At 45.7% G+C, this 22,590-nt stretch overlaps 1 protein-coding gene across 2 annotated transcripts in view; it reads left to right on the top strand.

Moving 5' to 3' along the window:
- CREB3L2 (cAMP responsive element binding protein 3 like 2) overlaps positions 1-22,590 on the top strand; it is a 109,356-nt gene that overhangs the window by 74,154 nt on the left and 12,612 nt on the right. For both annotated transcript variants that reach the window (XM_084809472.1, XM_084809473.1), the window contains exons 3-8: positions 1,628-1,800; positions 3,356-3,443; positions 5,355-5,536; positions 6,947-7,093; positions 8,741-8,799; positions 10,402-10,470. In XM_084809472.1, coding sequence (XP_084665598.1) covers positions 1,628-1,800; positions 3,356-3,443; positions 5,355-5,536; positions 6,947-7,093; positions 8,741-8,799; positions 10,402-10,470 — 718 coding nt within the window. The remainder of the gene's footprint in view (positions 1-1,627; positions 1,801-3,355; positions 3,444-5,354; positions 5,537-6,946; positions 7,094-8,740; positions 8,800-10,401; positions 10,471-22,590) is intronic.

The following is a 22,590-nucleotide window of genomic DNA, read 5'->3' as shown; positions in this document are numbered from 1 at the left end:
TAGCTCCATATCTGATGACTATTTTGGATTGGATATGGGAGAACAATCTGAAACTTTATCTAGACAAGATGGTTGGGGGTTCTTCTGATCCTGGGTCAAGCATTTAGCCTGGGGTCTCCCTGAAATAAGCAGGTTCACAATTTGGGAGTAGGTGATGAGAGTGGGCAGGAGTGCTTTTGCCAACTCTGTCTTATACACCAACTGTGTCTTTTCATAGCAAGACCAAACATGGCCTCAGTCATTCATACTCCTGTCACCTCCAGCTTAGATTACTGTAGTGTGTTTTGTAGTGAATGGGGCCAGAATTGAAGATACTCCCAAAAATTCAACTGGTCCAGACTTCAGCTGCAGGGATGCTGAGGGGAGCTGCTGCTTCAGGACACATAGCTTGCTTTGAAGCTTAATTCACCATGCTTTGATGCTTCAAAGCCCTAAATCAGGGGTGGGCAACATGTGGCGTGTATACTGCATGTGGCCCCTACCACCAAATTCAGTTGGGGAGGGGACCTGCTGATTTTAGCACTACTGACTAGCCACTATGGAACAATATTCATTTCAGTCATTCGTTCATTACATTCCTATACTGGCCAATAGCCAAAGCTCTCTGGGTGGTTTTTGAAGATTAAAAACCATTAAAATACATTATAAAACCATTTACTTACAAACATATAAACAAACAGACACACACATATCTAAAACAATTTTAAACAGTCAACAATAAGAAACATCCAGGACCTGTTTAAAGCCTCTTTGTATGCGGCCAAATGCCTGAGTGAAGAAGGTCTTAACCTGGCACCAAAAAAATAACAATATTGGCACCAAGCGGGCCTCATTGGGAGATCATTCCACAATTGGAGGGCCACCACCAAGAAGGTCAAGTTTAGTTTGCAGCACCTTCCCCTCTCACTGCCTGTTTTTATGCAGGCTGTGAAGTTGGCTTTACTTGACTGGGCCTTTCTGGAATCTTGATTTTATTGTGTACTCTGCTGCTGTTTTTAAACTTCAGTTTGGGTTTGCTTGTTTGTTTTTGTGGGTTTTTTAGCTTGCATTTTTTATTTTGCACACTGCAGCTTTGTAAAAAGGTAGAGTATAAACCAACCAATAATTTGGAAAGACATTTCGAATCCCGTGAACGGACGGGGACATTATTCCAGCATTATCCACTGAAGGATGGAGAGGGGGAACTTAACTTTAAGAGAGCAGAATGATCTTGCTTTTCTGAGTGGCTTTCATTCAGATCTTGGGAAGGCAGAAAGCCAATGCAGACCCCCGGCTGCTTTGTCTAATGGCTTGTTTAGTCTTGTTTGCAGCTTTTGCTAGCAGCTTGCAGTAATTACCTTGTTTTCTGTCCTCAGCCAATCCACCTTCATCCCAGGGCTGTGTTTAGGCTACAGTTTAAGGCCCCAGGTTTCTCTAAGAAGTAATAGGCTGGGAGGGGAGGTAAAAAGCTTTGCTTAATGAGTTAAATGCTTTCTCCCCAGGTTTCGTGTCCTTGGCTAGGAATTGCTTCTGTTCATTTCTCCCCCAACTCCCCTCTGTTTCTCTGAAAATCTGCCTGGTCTATCTTACTCGTTCCTAATGTGTGCTGGGTTTTTTTTTTTTTCTTTTCTTTTCCTTCTTCTTCCAGCTGACCTGGAAAATGAGGACTGGTGCCTGGGTTCAGAGTTGGCTTCAACCACCATAAAGACAGAACCTGCTGTGGGGGAAGCACCAGGCCTTGCTCCATCAGTCAGTCTCACGGCCACACCCAGCCCCACGAGGATGAAGGAGGAAGAGCCCCAGCTGAAGGATGATGACATGGTAGTTGTTTTTGGTAGTCAATGACTTACCTGGGCAAAACTGAGGATGATATTGGAGAATGGGGAGCATAAGAAGCTGCTTAATTCCAGGTCAGACTACTTGTCGATCTAGGCCAATGTTGGCCGCTCTGACTGGCAGTGGGTCTCTGGGAGAGATCCTTCCCATCACCTGCTACAAGCTGAGCCTTTTCATTAGAGATGCCACAGTTTGAACCTGGGGCTTTCTGCATGCAAAGTATTTGCTCTACCACTGAGCGATGGTTCCTCCCCTTTAAGCAGGTGAGGATTCCAGAAGATGTCAGCCTCTGCAACTGCAATTAGACATTTCCTTTTCATTTATTTTTTTAGAAGGCTTTTCCACTTTAGGCAGCAGCCACAGTAAATGTGTGTGTTAGTTGGACAGGTGTATCCCAACGCCCTCGTGCATCATAAGAACATAAGAGCCCTGCTGGATCAGACCAGGGGTTCATCTAGTCCAGCATTCTGTTCACACAGTGGACAACCAGCTGTCGACTGGGAACCCACAAACAGAGCATGAGTGAAACAGCACCCTCCCACCCATGTTCCCCAGCAACTGGTGTACATAGGCTCACTGCCTCTTGCACTGGAGGTAGCACGTAGCCATCAGGACTAGTAGCCATTGATAGCCTTCTCCTCCATGAATTTGTCCAACCCCCTTTTAAAGCCATCCAAATTGGTGGCTGTCACTACATCCTGTGGTAGCGAATTCCATAGTTTAACTATGCACTGTGTGAAGAAGTACTTCCTTTCTTCTTCCTTTCCTTTTTGGACTTTACGATACACAAACCTGAAGAACAAATCTTTCCTCCCACCAAAGAAACAATCATACCTCAGAGACACTCTTGTAGTTGCCAGGGGGTCAGGAAAGAGTTCATGTTGCCCCTGGTCACCACACCTAACTGCTCAAGGAGGTCTGAAACCTCTTGAAACCCAGACTTAAAGAAGCAGCTTATAATACAGGACAGGACACCAAAGCTGGTCTGTGCATGCAGCAGGATGAGGTGACTGAGTTTGGCAGTGGTGAAATGGATGGCACCACTTCAGACTGCAGGTGAGGATTCCCATATTTGAACATTTCCTCTGTCTAAAATTTCACTGCAAGTAGAAAACAAGCACTTCAGGGAAGGGAAGGGCTAGAACCTTTCTTCCTGATTTGCTGCTTTTCTATTTGCAAGCAGGATTTTGATGATGATGTGGGGAGTATTGAAAAGTAGAATACCCATCTTCTGAAATGGCTCAGATCCATTCTATACCGACTCATTTTTGCCTATTCTGCTACGTTGTATAGACCCAATCTGCCACCCCCACTGTCCAGTTCTTCACTCTTGCAGGAGGGAGGAGCCACAGGGCTGATCCCACCTCATGACTTCTGCCGAGACTTTTCAGAGTTCGTAAGAGAAGTGGTGCCACAGGTGTTTCCATTTTGATCATCTTGCTTATCTGGGTTTACAAATTCCAGAACTAGAAGGAAGGCCGATCCTGTCCTAGAAGTTTGCCTAACATTTCTGTTTCTCTTCAAACTCTTTGTCCTTTAGGCGAAACCACGGAGTCACACAGCTCTTCCAGAGATCAAACTAGAGCCGCATGAAGTGGATCAGTTCCTGAACCTTTCTTCCAAGGAAGGTTTGTCATTTACCATCAACCCCCCCCCCTCCCCACACACACACATCTGATATGAGCAGCAAGAGGGAAGAGCCTTACATGCATTTGAATGGTCATGAGAAGGGAATGTTTTTGATTTATCATTACCATTCAGATGCATGTAACTGGGAAACTGTTCCTGAAAAGAAGCTGCTCTAACATAAAGGCAAAAGGTTTAGCTGTGAAGAGATGGCGGTGATGAGGCGCAGTGCTGGCCCCATTCACTTGCCCTTCTCCCTTTGGGCACAAACTGCCCAGCCGCCCAGAGGAAGAGTGCGGGCGAGTAGAAGGCGGTGCTGCTGCTCCTTCCCCTCACCCTTGTCACTGCTCACATGCGCAGAGAGGACAGGTGAAGAGGGAGGGGCAGCAAGGAGAATGAGCAGCAGAGCCAGAAGGCTTTGGAAGTCAGCAGTGCATCCCTTTCTGGGATATGTGTCTTATCAGGAACCTGACAGTGCCAGCTCCTAGTGCAGTGGTGCAGAACCCCCAGCCCTCAGACCTTATCTGGCCCATTGGGCTCCCCAATCCGGCCTGCGGAGCTCCCTGGAGAGATCTGCCTGGTTGGATTCCCTCTGTTCTAAAATTGGCAATTACAGCAAAGGTTCCCCTGTGTGCCTGTCTTAATGAAGAGATCATGGCCTTGTTTAGATATTTGTCCCTGGCTGACATGGTTTATGCAGCCATGGGTGAGGGCCATGGACAAGAGCTTCTCTCTCACTTCTCCCCTTCCCTCCTTCCCCATGAACCAGCTTCAGCTCAGAGATCCTGTCTTGCATTAAGTCCAGGTTCCCCATTATGTCTGGTCCAGGTTCCCCATTATGTCCGATCCTGGCTTAGGAACAAACGAGGTTAATAAGCACGGATCGGGACAGGATAATCAGTTTGTGGTGTCCTGCTCTTCCTAGAAGATAAGAATCTCTGACATACAACTTCTTAGGTCTGCGGCTGTTGTCCCCACCTTTTCTTTAAAATTGGTACTAGCAGAAACATGAATGTGGTCTTGACTGCATTATTAAACATTACTATTTCTAGTTATGATAATTTTAAATCAACAGCAGATTCATTGGCACTCGTTCATTCATAAAATTTGATTTGGATGACTCTGGCTAAAATATATATATAGGTAGATCAATGAATGAATTAAACTACAGTTCCCAGGCTTACTGGGTGGGAATGGGGAGAAGCTACAATAGTTACACTGGTTTAGGGCACAATCTTATGAATGTTTAGACAGAAAAAAAGGTCTACCACTCCCATCTTCCTGCAGCTACCAATGATTTTTTGTAGGACTTTTTTTTCTGTCTAAACATGCATAGGATTGCACCCTTAATTGTAGTATTGTAGATGTGCCTTCAGTGCCCTGGATTTTTTGGTATGCCCATGTGGTATGCATTTGGCATTATGGGTAGCTGTGAGCCACACCAATTCATCTTCTATATTTTGAGTTTGGTTTTTTTGTTTAAACTTTGCACATACTGGCATGGTTCATATGTTTTCTCTCACCTCTCCTTCCCTTCTCCTCTCACATGCCTCACTATGAGAAAGATAATGTAGTCTGTTAAACCTGTTTCATGTGATGTTCAAACTGGGAAACCATGGTTGAAGTGCAGCTTGCAAACCACGATATCCCGCAAGGATCTAGTCCTGGTTTGTAAGCAGTGCTTAACCCATAGTTTCCTGGTTCAGATATCATGGGAAACTGTGGTTTAACAAACCACAATATCTTTTTCAAACCTAAGCATGAGACAAGGGAGCATGTGAACAAAGTCTCATTCTCATTCTCTAACCATGATTTATCAGACTGAGATCGCTACATGAGAACTGGGTCACTGTTTCTGTTGCTTTACGGCAAACATTGTTTTTTTTTCTCCCCCATCCCTCTGTCCCTTGCAGCTGTGGATACCCTGCACATGCCTCCAACTCCTCCCAGCAGCCATGGCAGTGATTCAGAGGGCGGGCAGAGCCCAACCAGGTCCCTCCCACCATCAAGTCCCACGCAGTTACAAGCCGCTGTTAAAGTGACATCACGCACAGCTTCAGCGCTCACCAATTCCCCTCTCTTAACAGCACCACATGTAGGGAATAGTGCTCTCTCTGTCTTTTTTAAACCATGCAATATGTTTGATTTATTAGTCATTTTGAGTGGTACAATAAAATATGTCATAATGGAAATCTAGTTAAAACTCAAAATCCTCCTTTTCTGAGAGCAAGGCTTTTCAGCAGGTGAAGTCTGGATCTCTAATCGGATATCACCAGGGGTGCAAAACCCTGGGCAGCCAATAGCCACTAGCACTGGAAAAATTGGGCCCAGCAACTGACACCTGAGGGTACGAAATAGATTTCTCTTCTGATCTGTCTCCTCACATTTGCAAAAAATATTTACATCCTGGGTGTTGCTATCGCTCAATATGTGCATGTCTCTAGTTAAAAGATACTTTGCGTTTGGGTGCTTCTGCTCTGTTCATTGATATATTTGCATGGGGCTGTTTTCAGTGCACCCAGTCTTTGCAGTTCATACCAATGATAAGGTTTCGCTCATGGTGGTCCCCACCTGTCTGCAGAGCAGATGGGGAGCAGATGGTTGGCAAGTGCTGGTTTGCCTACACCATCAGCCTACCCCACCTCGTGCCCTACAGATGGTTTTGGATTACAGCTCCTGGCATTCCTCATCACTGGACATGCTGGCTGGGGCTGATAGGAATTGAAGTCCAAAACATCTGGAGGGCATCAGATTGGGAGAAGCTGGTCTCTGCAATTAGTCCTGGCTATGTCGGCACAGGGAGGGAGTTTAGACCTGTTGCGATGGCAGAATCCAGATCCCTTTGAGGTAGCAGATGTTTTCTGTGGGACCCAAACAGCTAGAGGAAAGCAAGGTTTCCAGTTTCCAAAACACCTGTAGCAGTATTATGGCTATCTACGCTAAACGTTGAAATGGATGCTTTAGGGGGCTGCAGCGTTTAGTCAAATAATTGCCCTGTTTAATTGCAAGTTTTAATTGTTCAAAGATTTATTTAATGTAAAGTACTTATAAAAACTGTAGATGGCAAGTGCTTGTGCGTGAGGGAAGAGGAGAATGCCTCTTCTAAGATGATGGGGTCCTGCTGTGAGGTGGGTATGCATCATCTAAAAACAAAATAAGTATGCTTCCCCCTTAAAACAACTGTATTTTTTAAATGCAGATTTAATCAAGTAGTTGATTCCAAGCTTTTTTTTTAATTGGGTGATGACCCTAATTTATTAATAATCATCTCAGCCATAGCTAATACTCCTTTTGGAGAATAGACTGTTACTGTGTTCTCTAGAGCTCTTTGTATGTGTATTTAATGACAGCATTTGTGTTGGGTGTCAGGATCACAAATGTGGCACAAGTCTTTGATTTTAAGGATGCAGTTTTTGTACACACTGAATGATATTCTGTTTTTGGTGTTCTCTCCCCACCCACCCCCAACTACCACATCTCTCCCTTTTCTCTGTGGGTGTTTTAGAAACTGCAGGGCACCGGTCCCTTGATACTGACGGAGGAAGAGAAGAGGACACTGATAGCAGAAGGATACCCCATACCCACAAAACTGCCCCTCACGAAAACAGAAGAGAAAGCATTGAAGAAGATCCGTAGGAAAATTAAGAACAAGGTTGGGTTTTTTGGCCAATTTGATCTTTTATTTTCCAGGCTTTGGGGAAGATGCCCCCCGTGGGCCACCCTGCCTGACCTGAATGGATTTGCCACTGTCGCCACTGCCACTTTCTTGCTCTCTTCCCCTGGACCAAATCTGTGCGACTGCCGCAAGGATGTGGCAAACGGAGGCTGCTGCTCCTTCTCTTTGCTCCTGTTGTTCATTCACTCAGAGGTCAGGGGAACAGCATGGGTTGCTTGTTCCCAACAGCTCACCCGCTTCCATTGCAATAAACTACCCAGGCATGCTCTGTCCCTGGTTTGTTCAGCATGACATGCACACCTGGAATTGTGGGTTGTTGGAGGAAGAACAGCCCATGGTTAAACCCAACAACCCACAATTCTGGGTTCACATATCACACTAAACAACCCAGGGACACAGCATCCCTGGATTATTTCTCACAGTGGGAGCAGGTGAGCAGTCAGGATTGGTGACAGTCAGGTGCCTGGCCTCGTGCAAGCAGAAGTGCTTTCTGCTAGTGCAAAGTGATCATTGGATGCAACCTATATATATATGTATGTATATATATAAAAAATTATTATTACATTTATATCACTACTTTTTTCCCTCTTGGCTCCTCCAAGTCAGCTCACATCGTCATCGTCCTCCTCCTCCCCATTTTATTCTCGTAGGCTGAGAGCCAGTGACTGGCCCAAAGTCAGCCATTGAGCTTCATGACTAAGTGGGGACCAGAACCCAAATTTTCCAAGTCCCAGTCTAACACTTTTACCACTACACCACATTGGTGTATTTATGTATGTATGTGTTGCAACAGCCATGCTGGCTGAGCATGAAGGGAGTCCCGACACATCTGGAGGATGCCAGGTTGGGGAAGGCCGATTTATTGCATTTATATCCCGCCTTTCCTCTAAGGACTTAAGAATGGCTTACATGGCTCTCTTCTCTCCCCCCGCCCCCCAGGATTATCCTCACAACAACCTTGTGAGGTAGATTAGGTTGACAGAGCCCAAGGTGACCCAGTGAGCTTCATGGCTGGGTGGGGACATGAACCTGGGTCTGCCCAGTCATAATCCAACCCGTTCAACTACCACACTGCCACTCTGGTATGGGGCTGCATGGTGTGGAGCTGGGGACACCATCCTTCACTGGTTTGCTTCACCCAGATGTGGGTGAAGTGCTGGAGGCATGCTGGGATTCTCCCAAGGAGGGCCATGCCAGGGCTGAAAGGCATGAAGATTACCCTAATGGGACTTGTGACAAAGGAAGTGTGCTTTCCCCTCAAAAACTATTGTTTTTATTCATATGGAAACATTCACCAATTCATGGTGCAATCCTATGCATGATTAGCCAGGAAAAAAGGCTGATAACTCCCAGCATGTCCCAGCTCGCATGGCTGGCTGGGGCATGCTGTAAGTTATAGGACTTTTTCTGTCTAAACAAGCATAGGATTGCACCCTTAATAGATTAAAACTCATATGCTTGATTAAGAATTATTTAACTGGGTAACAGTCCTAAAAAATAACCAATAAGGACAGCGTGGTTTGAAGTCATTTTCATTTTCCGTCTTTGGAGCACTCGCTTTTATATTTTGATTGTGGCCTCTATCTGTTGTAAATGGTGTTTGTTCTTTTCTTTCTCTCATAGATCTCTGCCCAGGAGAGCAGGAGAAAAAAGAAAGAATACATGGACAGCCTGGAGAAAAAGTAAGCCTGCCAAAATAATCCATATAATCAGATTGCAGTGAAGGGCTGTGGAAGGAGCAGACAAAAATGGAGGGCTCAGCAGTAGAGCAGATTTTTTTTTAAAGCAGGAAGACCCAGGTCTGGTTTCTAGCATCTCTGGTTAAAGGGTTTCTCTTGGTCACGAAGGACACGACTTAACGACTGAACAGCAACTTGGATAGCAAGCTGAGAAAGACATCTGTGCTGAGGCCCCCTGGAGCTGCTGCCATTTAGCGGGCCAGGGCTCTGACTCCGTTTAAGGCACCTTTACATGCCTGCAAAAGCGTCCAGCTGTTGATGTCTTGCTGTGCTCGTTTTGGATGCCTGGGAGGAACCAACATGGCCCCAAAGACGTGAAACAATGTGTGTGTGTTTCCTGTGCCCCCTAGTGGCTGCTAATGGAGGGAAGAAACCTGCCATCAATGGCATAAGAAAACGCAGGCCAACTACAGAGTAGGCTGGTTCACAGGATTGCCGCAGCCCACCATGGCTATTTTAGGGTTATGCAAGGGTTGTTTGACTCTTGCATAAGCCACCCTCGCTGGGTCTGCAGGACATGACAAACCACGATGACCACTTGCTGTGGCTGGAATCTTTAAAAGGGCAGCTGGCACATGCCGCAACCCACCATGGCGGAAATAAATAAGATTGTGCGAACCCAGGCATTGAGAGCTATTCAGAGGCCTGGAGGTAATGTAGAGCTGTCATTGTCCGCAGGAACCATGCTGAGTATAGAATTTTGAACAGAAGGAGCTTATGAAATATGATTCTTCCATGCTTTTCTCCTCTTGTGCCAGGATCTCACCTTTTTCTGCTCCAGCAAATAGGGCTTTTCTACCATGTAAATTACTCTTGCATCTAAAACCAAGGCTTCTCTCTCCCAAAGCCAGCCCACCCAGCCCCACCCCTCCATAACATCACATTCAGTTTTCTGAATGAAGCGTTTGTGACAAACAAAGAGCCAGTGTGGTGTAGTGGTTAGAGTGTTGGACTGGGACACAAGACGTCTGGGTCTAGTCCCCACTTGGCCATGAGGCTCACTGGGTGAATTTGGGCCAGTCACTGAGGCTCACCTAATCTACCTCACAGGGTTGTTATGAGTATAGAATGGAGAAGAGGACCATGCAAGCCACCTTGGGTTCCTTGCAAGAGGAAAAAAGAGTGGGATATAAATGTAATAATCAGTTAAAAATATATGTTCGTGTTGTATCCAGTGGTCATTTGCACTAGCAGAAAGCACTTCTGCTTGCATGGACCAGGCACCTGACTGTCACTGATCCCCCTTACTTACTGCAGCCCTCCCTGCAATGTCCCACACTATTCCAGAGGGTCCCCCAACCTCAAGAGCATCTTTGGGTGGAGGGCATGGAAGTTAGCAGAGGGTGGGGGAAATCAGCAAAAACTGAGTGTCCCACTTTGTGCAAGCAGGAAGGGCTTTTTGCGAGCATGAACGTGCTGTTGTATACAGCCCTTTGTTCTGCTGCTAAATGCAGCTCAGGGAATTAGATCTCACTTCCCTTGGTCCATCCAAACTGAGTTTTTTTTTAAAAAACAACAACATTTAATTCCTTGTCTGTTTCCAAGGGTTGAGTCCTGCTCAAATGATAACAGTGAGCTTCGCAAGAAAGTGGAAGTTCTGGAGAACACAAACAGGTAGGTTATGAAACTTTTATCAGAAAACATCCCTCCCACTGCCCCCGCATTTTGAACGGGGCAAAACTTGAATGGCCAGCAATAGTGACTGATCAGTCACTATTAACTTACTTTTCATGAATGAGCTGATAGTGAGATGTCTTCCCAAGTGTGGGGAACACCAGGCCCCCTTGCTGCTGAAAAACCCAGATCTTCCAGAAAGCTTTTTCTACAGGCTGTTCTTAAATGGCTCTGTGGCTATTCTCACCTTCCCAGAACCTCCCTTCTGCCCTGTTCCCATTAAAACAGTATGAGATTTTTACTGGGTCTTGCTCTACTGGGAGAGAACTTTCAGGCTATTTTCTCTCCCACCTTCTATTGGATATTCCCACAAATCAAGCTGTTACCTGAAAAACTCATCAACCTTTGATAATTCATTACATGTAAAATGCTGCAAAAATATTTGTGCTGTTCTAGAAATGCCAGTGTAAATACAGGCTACAATTGTCTTTTGTTTTGTTTACATGGGAGGTCCGCAACAGCTAACACAACATGCTAAGGGGGAAAAAACCAGAACACTAAATCAGTGAATGCCAATAGTTGCTCTGCAATTTGGGAATGACCTGTTGTTGTTATGTTATACAGATTGGGTCTTTAAAACAAACAAACAAACAAAGAAACTAAAGTTCTTGTAAGCTGCTTTGGATGCTGTATGCATGGCAAAGGATGTGGCATAGAAATATTTCAGTAAATAAGTATTGCAACAAATTATGTGAAAACTGGGCAGTGCAGTCTATGTCTACTACTTCTCATAGCGTAGGTGGCCAGTGCCAGCGTTGCATGGTAAAGCATTGGCATCAAGAAAGGAATGTGTCATTTTGACATGAGGATTGTCATAGTTGAGCAAATTCCATCAGAGATGAATCTTCCCTTTCTGATCATGTATCTGGGCCCTGTCAGCTTTCTGCACTATGACAGTGAACCTGGCATGCATATATAATATCTTGCACCTAGATAAGGGAGTGCAGTCATGCATTTGTTCGATGAAAGTAATAGCACTGAAGTAGGGGAGGGGGCTTATCTTTTTGATGATAAAGACCTTGAAGTGGTTGCAGATTTGGCTGGCAGTCAGCATGTATTTCTAACTGGATGGCAAGAGATGTTCCTAATCTCTGGATCTCATATGGCAGAGGCAGTCTTGGAGTGAAATGTCTCCCACACATGACTTGTGCATTGAAGGCAGAACTCAGTATTACCATAGCAAACACAGGTTCCTGTACCTATGTTTGCTGAGGTCATGTGTGAGCAGAGGTGGCATTTGTAAGAGGAAATAGGCAGGCTGACGAGTACCATACTTAACCCTTCCCACATCCATTGATTCTATAATTTGTTGTTCTTACTATTATTTATTACTATTTAGTATTATTATTATTATTACTACTATCATTACTATTACTATAAATAAAATATTTAGATTTCTTAAACGCCTTTCTCAAAGAGATCTCAAGGCAACTTTCAACAAAATTAAAACATGCACAATTAAAACGCAATTTAAAACAGCTAAGAACAGTTATCTACTGAAATACCGCCACCCCATAAAACTGCTAAAACATCAGTGACAACCATGAACAAACCTTGCAAATCACTGTCCTGCTGGCTGTTTTTCCCCCTCTACTGACCTTCTTGTTTTGCAACCTGGGGTGTGTTTCCACGCTATCAGCTTCACTTTGTTTGCAACTTTGTTGTGATGTTTCCCCAATCGCATCTTCTCCTTTTCCAGTTTCCACAGTGCTTAAAATCCTGGCTTATCATCGCTGTAGCCTGGGGCTCTGTGCTGTTTCCACTGAGCTCTAATCGAATTATTTTCTTGATGGCTGGGTGGAGTCTGGGTTGGCTCTGATTATCTCATCAGTGTTCCCACCTCCTCAGCCGTGTTTCCAGGACAACGGAAGGAGAAGCTAATGGAGGAGTACCGGATTTTTAAAAAGGAATCAGCTTTGCTGTGAAGAGAGGCTTTCCCCCTCTCCCCACCCTTTCTCCTTTCCCCTGAAAGTCCAGATGCACCTGCATTTCAGGAGCAAGCCTCATTGAGCACAATGGAGACACACATATGCTTGTGCTGGGAAAGGGGGGGGGGAGAACACAAAGCGGGAAACTAGCCTCCATTTTAACCCAGAGGACCTCATTGACCACAGTGGGAGTTACTTCTGACAAGACAGTAATGGGTTTGTTGTGGGAAAGAGACCAAAACCAGCCCCCATTTTAACACGCAGGATCTCTATTTGGAAGCTGTGAATGAGTTACGTCCTAAGGCAGTGGATCAAAGCCCTGAGATCACGCTTATTGCACTTAAGGAATTGGGCTTTAACATGTGCCATTTCAATTGAGGGGGAATCTCAGTCTCATCCACAGCACTGGGAGTTACTTCTGAGGAGACAGTAATGGGTTTGTTGTGGGAAAGAGAGTGAATCCAGCCCCCATTTTAAAGCATAGGTTCTCTGTTTGGAAGCTGTGAATGAGTTACGTCTGAAAGCAATGGACCGAAGCCTTGGGATCGCGCTTTATCGCATTTAAGGAATTGGGCTTTGATATGTGCCATGCCAATTGAGGGGCTTCTCTGTTATTTCTGTGGTCATTGAGAGGGCAAGACTCATTCAGCACAATGGGAGACACACACACACACACACCCCAACTAGGGTCATGGGCTGTGTCCTAGTGCTTATTCTCAATGATGTTTTCAAAGTTGGTCCCTTGGCATCCTGCTCCAAAATGACGATGAAACTTCCGGAAAACAGGGAGGGAAAGGGTTGGGTCACTTAGGTCAGAGCGACACACCTACAAAGGCTGGGCTACATGCCCCATGTGCAGGACTATGATACTGGACCTAGTGCAGTTGTGGAAACAGGTCAGTAATGGAGCCGTGGTAAGCTGGAAAAGTTGGACTATAAGCAGTCTCAGCAGCCTCAGCGATAAAATGTGGGGCTGGGGCTGAATGGCCACAACATTATGGAAACACAGAGACCTCACCGCGCAGCCAGGTTGGAGTAAATCGCTGGTGGAAACAGAGCCCTGGTTGTGGGGAGAAACATCCAACAATTAAAAATGCCCTCTGTGGCACTTGCAGAGGACTGTTGTTGGGCTGGGGTAGGGTAAAGCACTGTCTGCCTGCTGATTGTTCCCTGCAGAGGATGGACCACAGCTGCTTTGCATGCAGATAGTCCCAGGTTCAGTCCTTGGCAGAGCAGATAACAGGTGGCATGAAGAACCTGTGTCTGAGACCCTGGAGAGTCTTTGCTAGGCTAGATAGACAAATAGCCTGACTTGGTATGAAGCAGCTTCTTAGGTTCCTTAACTTAGGAGACTTGCAGTGCTCTCTTGAAATAAGTGTCAATATATGTTATTAGACAGCCTTCCCCAAGCTGGTGCTCTCCAGATGTTTTGGACTTCAACTCCCATCTGCCACAGCTAGCATGGTCAATGGTCAACTGGGAGTTGTCATCTAAAACACTTGGAGGGCACCGGGTTAGGGATGGCTGTTCTATACCATAATGGTAAGGTTTCAACTGGTTTGGCTTTTTAAAAGCCATTTTGATTGTTTGTACACCAGTTTTCAATTGGGTTGGGGGAAATATTTATATTAAAAATAGCTTCTCTATTTCTGACAATGAGCAGTATGTTTTAGTGATTAACTTGAGAGAAACTGTTCCCTTCCTCCATGTTTCTCAAACGGGGTCTTTACTTAGCCTATGCGATACGTAACTTTGCTTCCATTTAACAGAATGATCTGTGAAAAGCCAGTTGATTTTTATTTAGCTGACTGTCCAGCCTAATTTTAAAAATATTTGTATTGGTTAATAAAGTATTCAGAATTAGATGCCATTTTTGCACGGGAACCACCCGTCTTCCCCATTCCCATTAAAACAGAATAAATAAAAATATTGCATTTGAGTGTTTATTGGGATTCACTCTACTGGGATATAATTTTCAGACTATCCCCCTGCCCCCTCCACATCCTATCAGATTTTTCCACCAATCAAGCTATGGATTGAAAATCTCATCAACCTTTGATAATTCGTTACATTAAACATGCTGCCAAAATATATTTATGCTCTTCCAGCAACGGCAATGTAAATATGACTTGCATTTTTTGTTTGCTCTTTTCTGTGTTGTAAACAATCACCTTGATCCAGCTAATGTCATACGTGCATGGAAGCACTTGTCTCCCCCAGTTTTCCAAAGAACTGTGTAAGCAAATGAGGGCTGTGCAGAAATTTCCCCAGGCTATTAAACCAGTTTGGGTTGTTTCACACATTACATACTAACAAATCCATGTTACGCAATCAGGAGTGTTAGGTGCACACCAGTCTAGAGTGTGGCAAGCATTCTACATCAGTCTTCCCCAACCTGGCGCCCTCCAAATATGTCAGACTGCAGCTCCCATCATCTCCAGCCAATGTGGCCACATGCTGGCTGGGAATGATGGGAGTTGTAGTTCAACACATTTGGAGGGCACCAGATTGGAGAAGGCTGTTCTATGCATGTACATAAAAGGACTATTGGGAAGGAACTGACTGGCATAAATTTAAATCGTGACGTAACTCAGGATAGAAGTAATAAGAGTTTTCCCTAAGATCAAGGTGCCCTGCCACATACATTTTCAACTTTTCCCCCATGACAAGTTGGGTTGTCATTCCTAATTGGTGAAGCACCACTGGACTCCGGGAATTTCTCTGACTCTTAAAGGGAGTAATCAGAATACAGATCTTAAAGAAAGCAGGCAGGTACAATGCTGCTTGTGAACTAAATGGAAGGAGGGTTACCATGCAGCCTTTCTTTTCTGTTCTTTTCTTTAGAGTAACCTATGATTCAGAATCATCCAGGGAAATCTAAGTTGAGAGGACACAATTTCCTGTCCGTCTCTTGCATCTATTGTGACATATCTATAGGGCATCAGGTCACTCTGTATAACAAAAATTGAAGTGTTGCTTAACCACAGATCCTGTGGGACTTTCTGAGGACTTGTATAATATTCTCAAGCTTGTGTCCCCTGGCTTTGATTCTTAGATAAGTCAAGTACATTAAGGCTACTCAGGGACAGACTAGATGTGATGAATATGCATGAATAGCTTAGAACAAAAGAAGAGCCCTGCTGGATCACACCAAAGTCCTTTCTAACCCAGTATTCTGTTTACTACTATGGACAGCCAGAGCTGCTGAGAAGCCCACAAGAAAGACATGAGGGCAATAGTCCTCTCCTGCTGCCATTCCCCTGCAACTGGTATCCAGAGCCGTGCTGTGTCTGACCCTGGAGGTAGCATATAGCCATCATGGAGAATAGCCATTAATAGCCTTATCCTCCATGATGTTGTCTAACTCCTTTTTAAAGCTGTCTAAGTTGGTGGCCATCACCACATCTTGTGACGGTAAAGGGAAGAAAGACTTCCCTTTATCTCTTCTGAATCTCCCACCATGTAGCTTCATGGGATGACCCCAGGATCTATTTTTATGAGAGAGGGAGAAAAATTAATTTCTCCATTTTCTCCATGCCATGCATAGTTTTATACATCTCTATGATCCAAAACGGGGCCGCGGTGGCTTAGTGGTTAAGACGCTGAGCTGCAGACCGGAAAGTCGGCAGGACAGCAGTTTGAGAGCAGAGTGCTGCGTGATGGAGTGAGCTCCCGTCTTCAGTCCCAGCTCCTGCTAACCTAGCAGTTCGAAAGCAAGAAATTGCAAGTCGATAAATAGGTACTGCTTCGGCGGGAAAGGTAACAGCGTTCCGTGCACCTCGGTGCACATGACCACGGAAGCATCTTCGGACAGCGCTGGCTCTTTGGCTTTGAAATGGAGATGAGCACTACCCCCTAGAGTCGGACACAACTGGTTGGGGACACCTTTACCTTTATCATCCTCTCACCATTTTTCTAAACTACCCCCCCCCCCGATGTTGTAACCTTTCCTTATAAAGGAGTTGTCCCTGCCTCTTGATCATTTTGGTTGCCCTTTTCTACATTTTTCCCAGTCTCTCTCTCTCTCTCTCTCCCCCGCCACCCCCAAATACCAGCTGTTACATGTGGCATGATATAGATCAGTGATATAGGGAGGGTTTTTTAACCCTTTTCTGCCATACTGTTTTCTCAAAGAAAATATCTCCTAAAGCTGAATTAGTTAAACATTAACTGTATGATTTCCTTAACATGGGAAATAGCAGTTTCTGGGGTTCCTTGGGAAACAGCATGGCAGTGGGAAAAGATTAGACTTACGATGTTAAATAAACCTTGGCCAGCTTTATTCAGAAGACGTCAATAGAAAAATGAAACAAACTTAACCCTTTTGAAGAAACATATATCCCACAAGATCACAAAATGATACAAGGTATTTCAAGTTATGCAATGGATTTGCTTCATTGGTCATAAGAGGTGTAACACGTGTCTTTTGACTCATAGCCATAAAGTTTGAGACCACCTGTTCACCTGGGGCATCTCTCTCTCTCTCTCTCTCATGTGCCCGCGCACGCACACACACACACACACACACACACGCACGCTGAGGTGACACGGTCTCAAAAGCCCTGGAAGGAACATACCCAGCAACCCATGAGGGGAGAGTTAGTCTCTGATTGTTTCAGCTGAGATAGCAATGATAGCGGGAACTCCTGCTCATGCATTGGGTTTCTGTGGCATGCTGGAAGCAAATCTTCATTCCCCCATCCTCCACCCCAAATATACCTTGATTTTCTGGACCCTGCAGGCAGCCTACTATCATGGCCCAGGGGTATAGGAGGCTGCTGGTCAAGTTTTGGAGCAGGTAGACAAGGCGGGGAGACAAGGCAATTTTACTCTTTTTAGCAGTTTCTCACAATGGCAAGTTGCTCAAACTGAAGAACCAGGCCTGGAGCATCTATTATACAGAGCCAGTTAGGGCTCTTCAAATCTCCTGATCTGGTTGGGTTGAAGAGTTGCAGTTCCCCCTCTGGCCATTACATGGGTGGCGCTGTAGCACAGCAAACAGGCCAATAATTGGGTAGGGACGGCGGAGAATTCCGCCACGGATTTCAGTGAGGCCGAATGCACTGGCATTCGGCCCCCCGAAACCCGTGGCGGAACGGCTTCCCCCCCACCACCTTGTGGAATAGCCCCGGAACGAAACTTACCTGGGGCTCCGGCAGCGGCGGCTCCGGCGGCGGCTGGTCTTTCGACCAGCTGCTGCGGCCGCCATTTGTGTCCTGCTCTTTGCCGTGATAGGCTACATAAGTATTTATGTAGCCTATTACGGCAAGCTAAAAAACAGCAACAGCGTATGCAAATGCTGGCGGCTACGGCGGCCGCCATTTGCGTCCTGCTCTTTGCCGTGATAGGCTACATAAGTATTTACGTAGCTTGTCACAGCAAGCTAAAAAAAAACATACAGCGTACGCAAATGGTGGCGGCTACGGCGGCTGCCATTTGCGTTCCCTTTTTTTCGCTGTTTTAGCCTACGTAAATATTTACGTAAGCTATTACGGCGAAAAAAAGGGGAACGCAAATAGCGTAGTGGGGGCTATTTACGTTCCTTTCTCCCCCCACCATAATAGCTTATGTAAATATTTGCGTAGGCTAAAACAGCAAAAAAAAGGGAATGCAAATGGTGGCCGCTGTAGGCACCGCCATTTGCGTACGCTGTTTTTTTTGTTTTTTGTTTTTTGCTTGCCGGATGTCCGGCTGCGGGCGGCCCCGGCTGGCGGCTCCACGGAGCGGAGCCTGCTGGATTAGGATTTCGGGGGGAGGTGCGGTGCGCCTCCCCGCCCCCGCGAATCACCCTGTTGGAAAGGTAAGTGACTTTCGTACATCCCTATAATTGGGAGCTGCTCTTGTGGCGCAGGGAACACGAGTCCCTGCTGCCAGAGTTCTCGGTTCAAGACTCCTGGCACGTACAGTACATACGGGGCCTACACCTCCCATGAAGCGGGGTGAATGCCGCAAGGGGAGGGCAACCAGCTGGACTCTCTGGAGCAGCCACCCTCCCTCTGGCTCACCCTGAGGATCCTCTCAGGACAATCCAGAGGGCAGTGCGTAGACATTCTCTCTGAAGAGCTGCATCAGCTGTAAAAAGCAGCCGGCACAGCTCAGCCAAGCCCAAATGCCTGGATTTGAGGGGTTCTTCCTTAGAGCCAGGCATTGTGGGAGGGAGTGTCCCTGGAGATTGCCTGGCAGTCTCCAGGGCCATTCCTCCTATAATGCCTTGCACTGAGAAAGGGACCCCTCAGAGCCAGGCATTTGAGCCAGGCTGTGTCTCTACAGGGCGGTACCAGCCACGTTTAATGGTTGATGTGGCCCTTTAGAAAGCAGTAGCAGCAAGAATAGGGAGGTAGGTGGGGAGACGGGAAACACGGGGGTGGGGGAGATGTCGGCGGGTGGGCACAGTGTATGGCCGGGGGTGGGGGGAGATATGGCATGCAGGTAGAGGGAGGTGTGGCGGAGTGCGCGCATGCTCTCCTGCCTCAGGTGGCAGGAGAGCTTGTGCCAGTCCTGCCTACAGGCAAAAGATCACCCAAGCAGTGGAGGCTGGTGGCTCCAATGTCAGTGGGGTGACGAATTCGCTCTGTTTCAGTCAGAACTCTAAAGGAGCTATCCAAGGTGCTTTGCTTTGGATAGCTCCTTTAGAATTCTGTCTGGTTCTGATTGAAACCCAGAGCAGATTCACTGCCCCACTGACAACGGAGCCACCATCCTCCAGCGCATCCAAGGCCAACTGGGAAGAACAAGTTCTTTGGCTCATGCAGACATTGGCTTAGAGATTTTCTTACTGAATGAGACTCTAAACCCAGCTTCTGCATTTGATACCCTTAGGGCTGAAACAAATGTCCCTGGCTTGCAAGTAGCCTAGCAAAATTCTTTTATTTATTCGACTGAATGTATTTTTTACTTGCCCCACTCATGAGCACTTGAGGTGATTTACAACAAAAAGGATAAGATGAAAAAAATCACAAAACTAAAATGAGGCAAATAAAATGCAGACATTACAATAAAACAGGAGGACTCTCTAAAATCAAGGAGTGGCATTAATCTCTGAAAGCTTGGCAAAACAATATTGGTTTTGACCAGCCGTCTAAAGGGCAGTAAGCCAAGCTAACCTCCCTGGGGAAGGAGTTCCACAGCTGGGGACTGCTATGTAAAAGGCTCTGTCTTGAGTCCCTGCCAGCCACACCTCTCCATGAGGTAGGACATGTCAAAGGGTCTCGGAAGATGAACAAAGACTCCAGGAAGGTTCATATAGGATGCGAACAACCTGGTCAAGCTTAGCATATGTGCTAGCTTTAGTCTTTTTGAAGGGGCTGTTGCTAGGCTACTACATGTTTATATTCTCCAGGAAAAGTACCTGCAGTGTAATTGAGGGGAATCAACCAGGATTGGTTGTTAAGGTCAGGCAGCTAGCAAAATTAAATTGATCTGAAATGTTTTCCAGCATGCCAATTAAAAATACTGCCTCTTAAAACGATGGTTTTGCAACTTAATTGGACATCTCCTTAGCTGGACAATGTATGTGCCCATGTCTTTTTCTGTATTCCTAATGTAATAGAAATTCTACCAATGCAGTGGAAGTGTGTTTTGTGTGTGTGTGTGTGTGTGTGTGTGTGTAGGGGGAGGAAGGGAAGGGGGGAGGAAAGAAGGGCAGAAAGAGAGATGGAGGAATGCTTACACTGACTTGTGTACAGTTTTATTTTCCCATTTACATGATGATTACAAAATCCCGCCAGAAGCGTGGGTTTTCTACTTCCACATTAAGTGGGGATGGATATTGTTATGAGCTTTAATGAGATGTTTCAAATGAAGCGTGAGACTCCCTAAAACATCCTTTTTTAGCTGCCACAGCTTGACAGTCCTTGGGATGACCAGGTATATTTTTAATTTAAAAACAACCATGAACGCTAGTTTGGAAGCAATGGGTTTACATCAATTATTTCTCTAAACCGGCATCTTCTTTTAAAGTAAGGTGTGGGCAAAGTTCAGGATTTGCCCTCTCTCAGGAGAGCTTGAAGGCTATGAATGCAGACAGTGCCTCAAGCTTAATCTGTCTTTGCTTAGAACGTACAGAAAATCAAAATAATGTCAGTCAGCTGCCCTTACCTCCCCCAAAGGCTTTAGAAAGGTTTTCCTTATCTACCCTACTTCTGACAGGGCTCTCTTGTCCATTTGACTCTTGCCACCCCATTGTTGTTGTTCAGTCATTTAGTCGTGTCCGACTCTTCGTGACCCCTTGGACCATAGCATGCCAGGCCTTCCTGTCCTGCGCTCTCTCCCGGAGTGTGCTCAAGTTCATATTCATTGCATCGGTGATGCTATCTAGCCATCTCGTCCTCTGCCGTCCCCTTCTCCTTTTGCCTTCGGTCTTTCCCAGCATCAGGGTCTTTTCCAGAGAGTTTTCTCTTCGCATTAGGTGGCCAAAATATTTGAGCTTCAGCTTCAGTATCTGTCCTTCCAATGAGCACTCAGGGTTGATTTCCTTTAGGATTGACTGATTTGACCTCCTTGCAGTCCAGGGGACTCGTAAGAGTCTTCTTCAGCACCACAGTTTGAAAGCATCAATTCTTCGGCGCTCAGCCTTCCTTATAGTCCAGCTCTCACAGCCATACATTACTACTGGGAAAACCATAGCTTTGATTATGTGGACCTTTGTCGGCAAGGTGATGTCTCTGCTTCTTACTATGCTGTCTAGGTTTGCTATAGCTTTCCTCCCAAGGAGCAAGCATCTTTTAATTTCATGGCTACAGTCACCATCTGCGGTGATCTTGGAGCCCAAGAAAATAAAATCTGTCACAGCTTCCATTTCTTCCCCTTCTATATGCCAGGAAGTGATGGGGCCGGATGCCATGATCTTCATTTTTTTAATGTTGAGTTTCAAACCAGCTTTTGCACTCACCTCTTTCACCCTCAGCAAGAGGCTCTTTAGATCCTCTTCACTTTCTGCCATTAGGGTGGTATCGTCTGCATATCGGAGGTTGTTGATATTTCTCCCGGCAATCTTAATTCCGACCTGTGATTCATCCAACCCGGCATTTCTCATGATGTACTCTGCATATAAGTTAAATAAGCAGGGCGACAATATGCAGCCTTGTCGTACTCCTTTCCCAATTTTGAACCAATCGGTTGTTCCATGTCCGGTTTTTACTGTTGCTTCTTGACCCTCGTACAGGTTTCTCAGGAGACAGGTAAGGTCGTCTGGTACTCCCATCACTTTAAGAATTTGCCACAGTTTGTTGTGATCCACACAATCAAAGGCTTTAGCGTAGCGTAGTAATGAAGCAGAAATAGACGCTTTTCTGGAATACTCTTGCTTTCTCCATGATCCAGCGAATGTTGGCGATTTGATCTCTAGTTCCTCTGCCTCTTCGAAACCCAGCTTGAACTTCCGGTAGTTCTCGGTTCGCATACTGCTGAAGCCTAGCTTGTAGGATTTTGAGCATCACCTTGCTGGCATGTGAAATGAGCGCAATTGTGCGGTAGTTTGAACACTCTTTGGCATTGCCCTTCTTTGGAATTGGAATGTAAACTGACCTTTTCCAGTCTTGCGGCCACTGTTGAGTGTTCCAAATTTGTTGGCATATTGAGTGCAGCACTTTAACAGCATCATCTTTTAGGATTTTAAATAGCTCAGCTGGAAGACTCTCACCTCCGCTAGCTTTGTTGTTACTAATCCTTCCTAAGGTCCACTTGACTTCACTCTCGAGGATGTCCGGCTCAAGTTCAGTGACCGCACTATCATGGCTATCAGGGACATTAAGATCTTTCCTGTATAGCTCTTCTGTGTATTCTTTCCACCTCTTCTGTTAGGTCCCTGCCTTCTTGGTCCTTGATCATGCCCATCTTTGCACAAAACGTTCCCTTGAGATCTCCGATTTTCTTGAAGAGATCTCTAGTCTTTCCCATTCTGTTGTTTTCCTCGATTTCTTTGCATTGTTCATTTAAGAAGGCCTTCTTGTCTCTCCTTGCTATTCTCTGGAACTCTGCATTCAGTTGGATATATCTTCCCCTTTCTTCTTTGCTTTTCGCTTCCCTTCTTTCCTCAGCTACTTGTAAAGCCTCCTCAGACAGCCACTTGGCTTTCTTGCATTTCTTTTTCTTTGGGATGGATTTCGTTGCTGCCTCCTGAACAATGTTATGG

Source organism: Heloderma suspectum, chromosome 7 (assembly GCF_057233095.1).
Source record: "Heloderma suspectum isolate Gila_16-S chromosome 7, 16-S_ref, whole genome shotgun sequence".
NCBI classification, from domain to species: Eukaryota; Metazoa; Chordata; class Lepidosauria; order Squamata; family Helodermatidae; genus Heloderma; species Heloderma suspectum.
The sequence above is the reverse complement of the archived record's forward strand: the minus strand, read 5'-3'. Positions and strand labels throughout refer to the sequence as shown.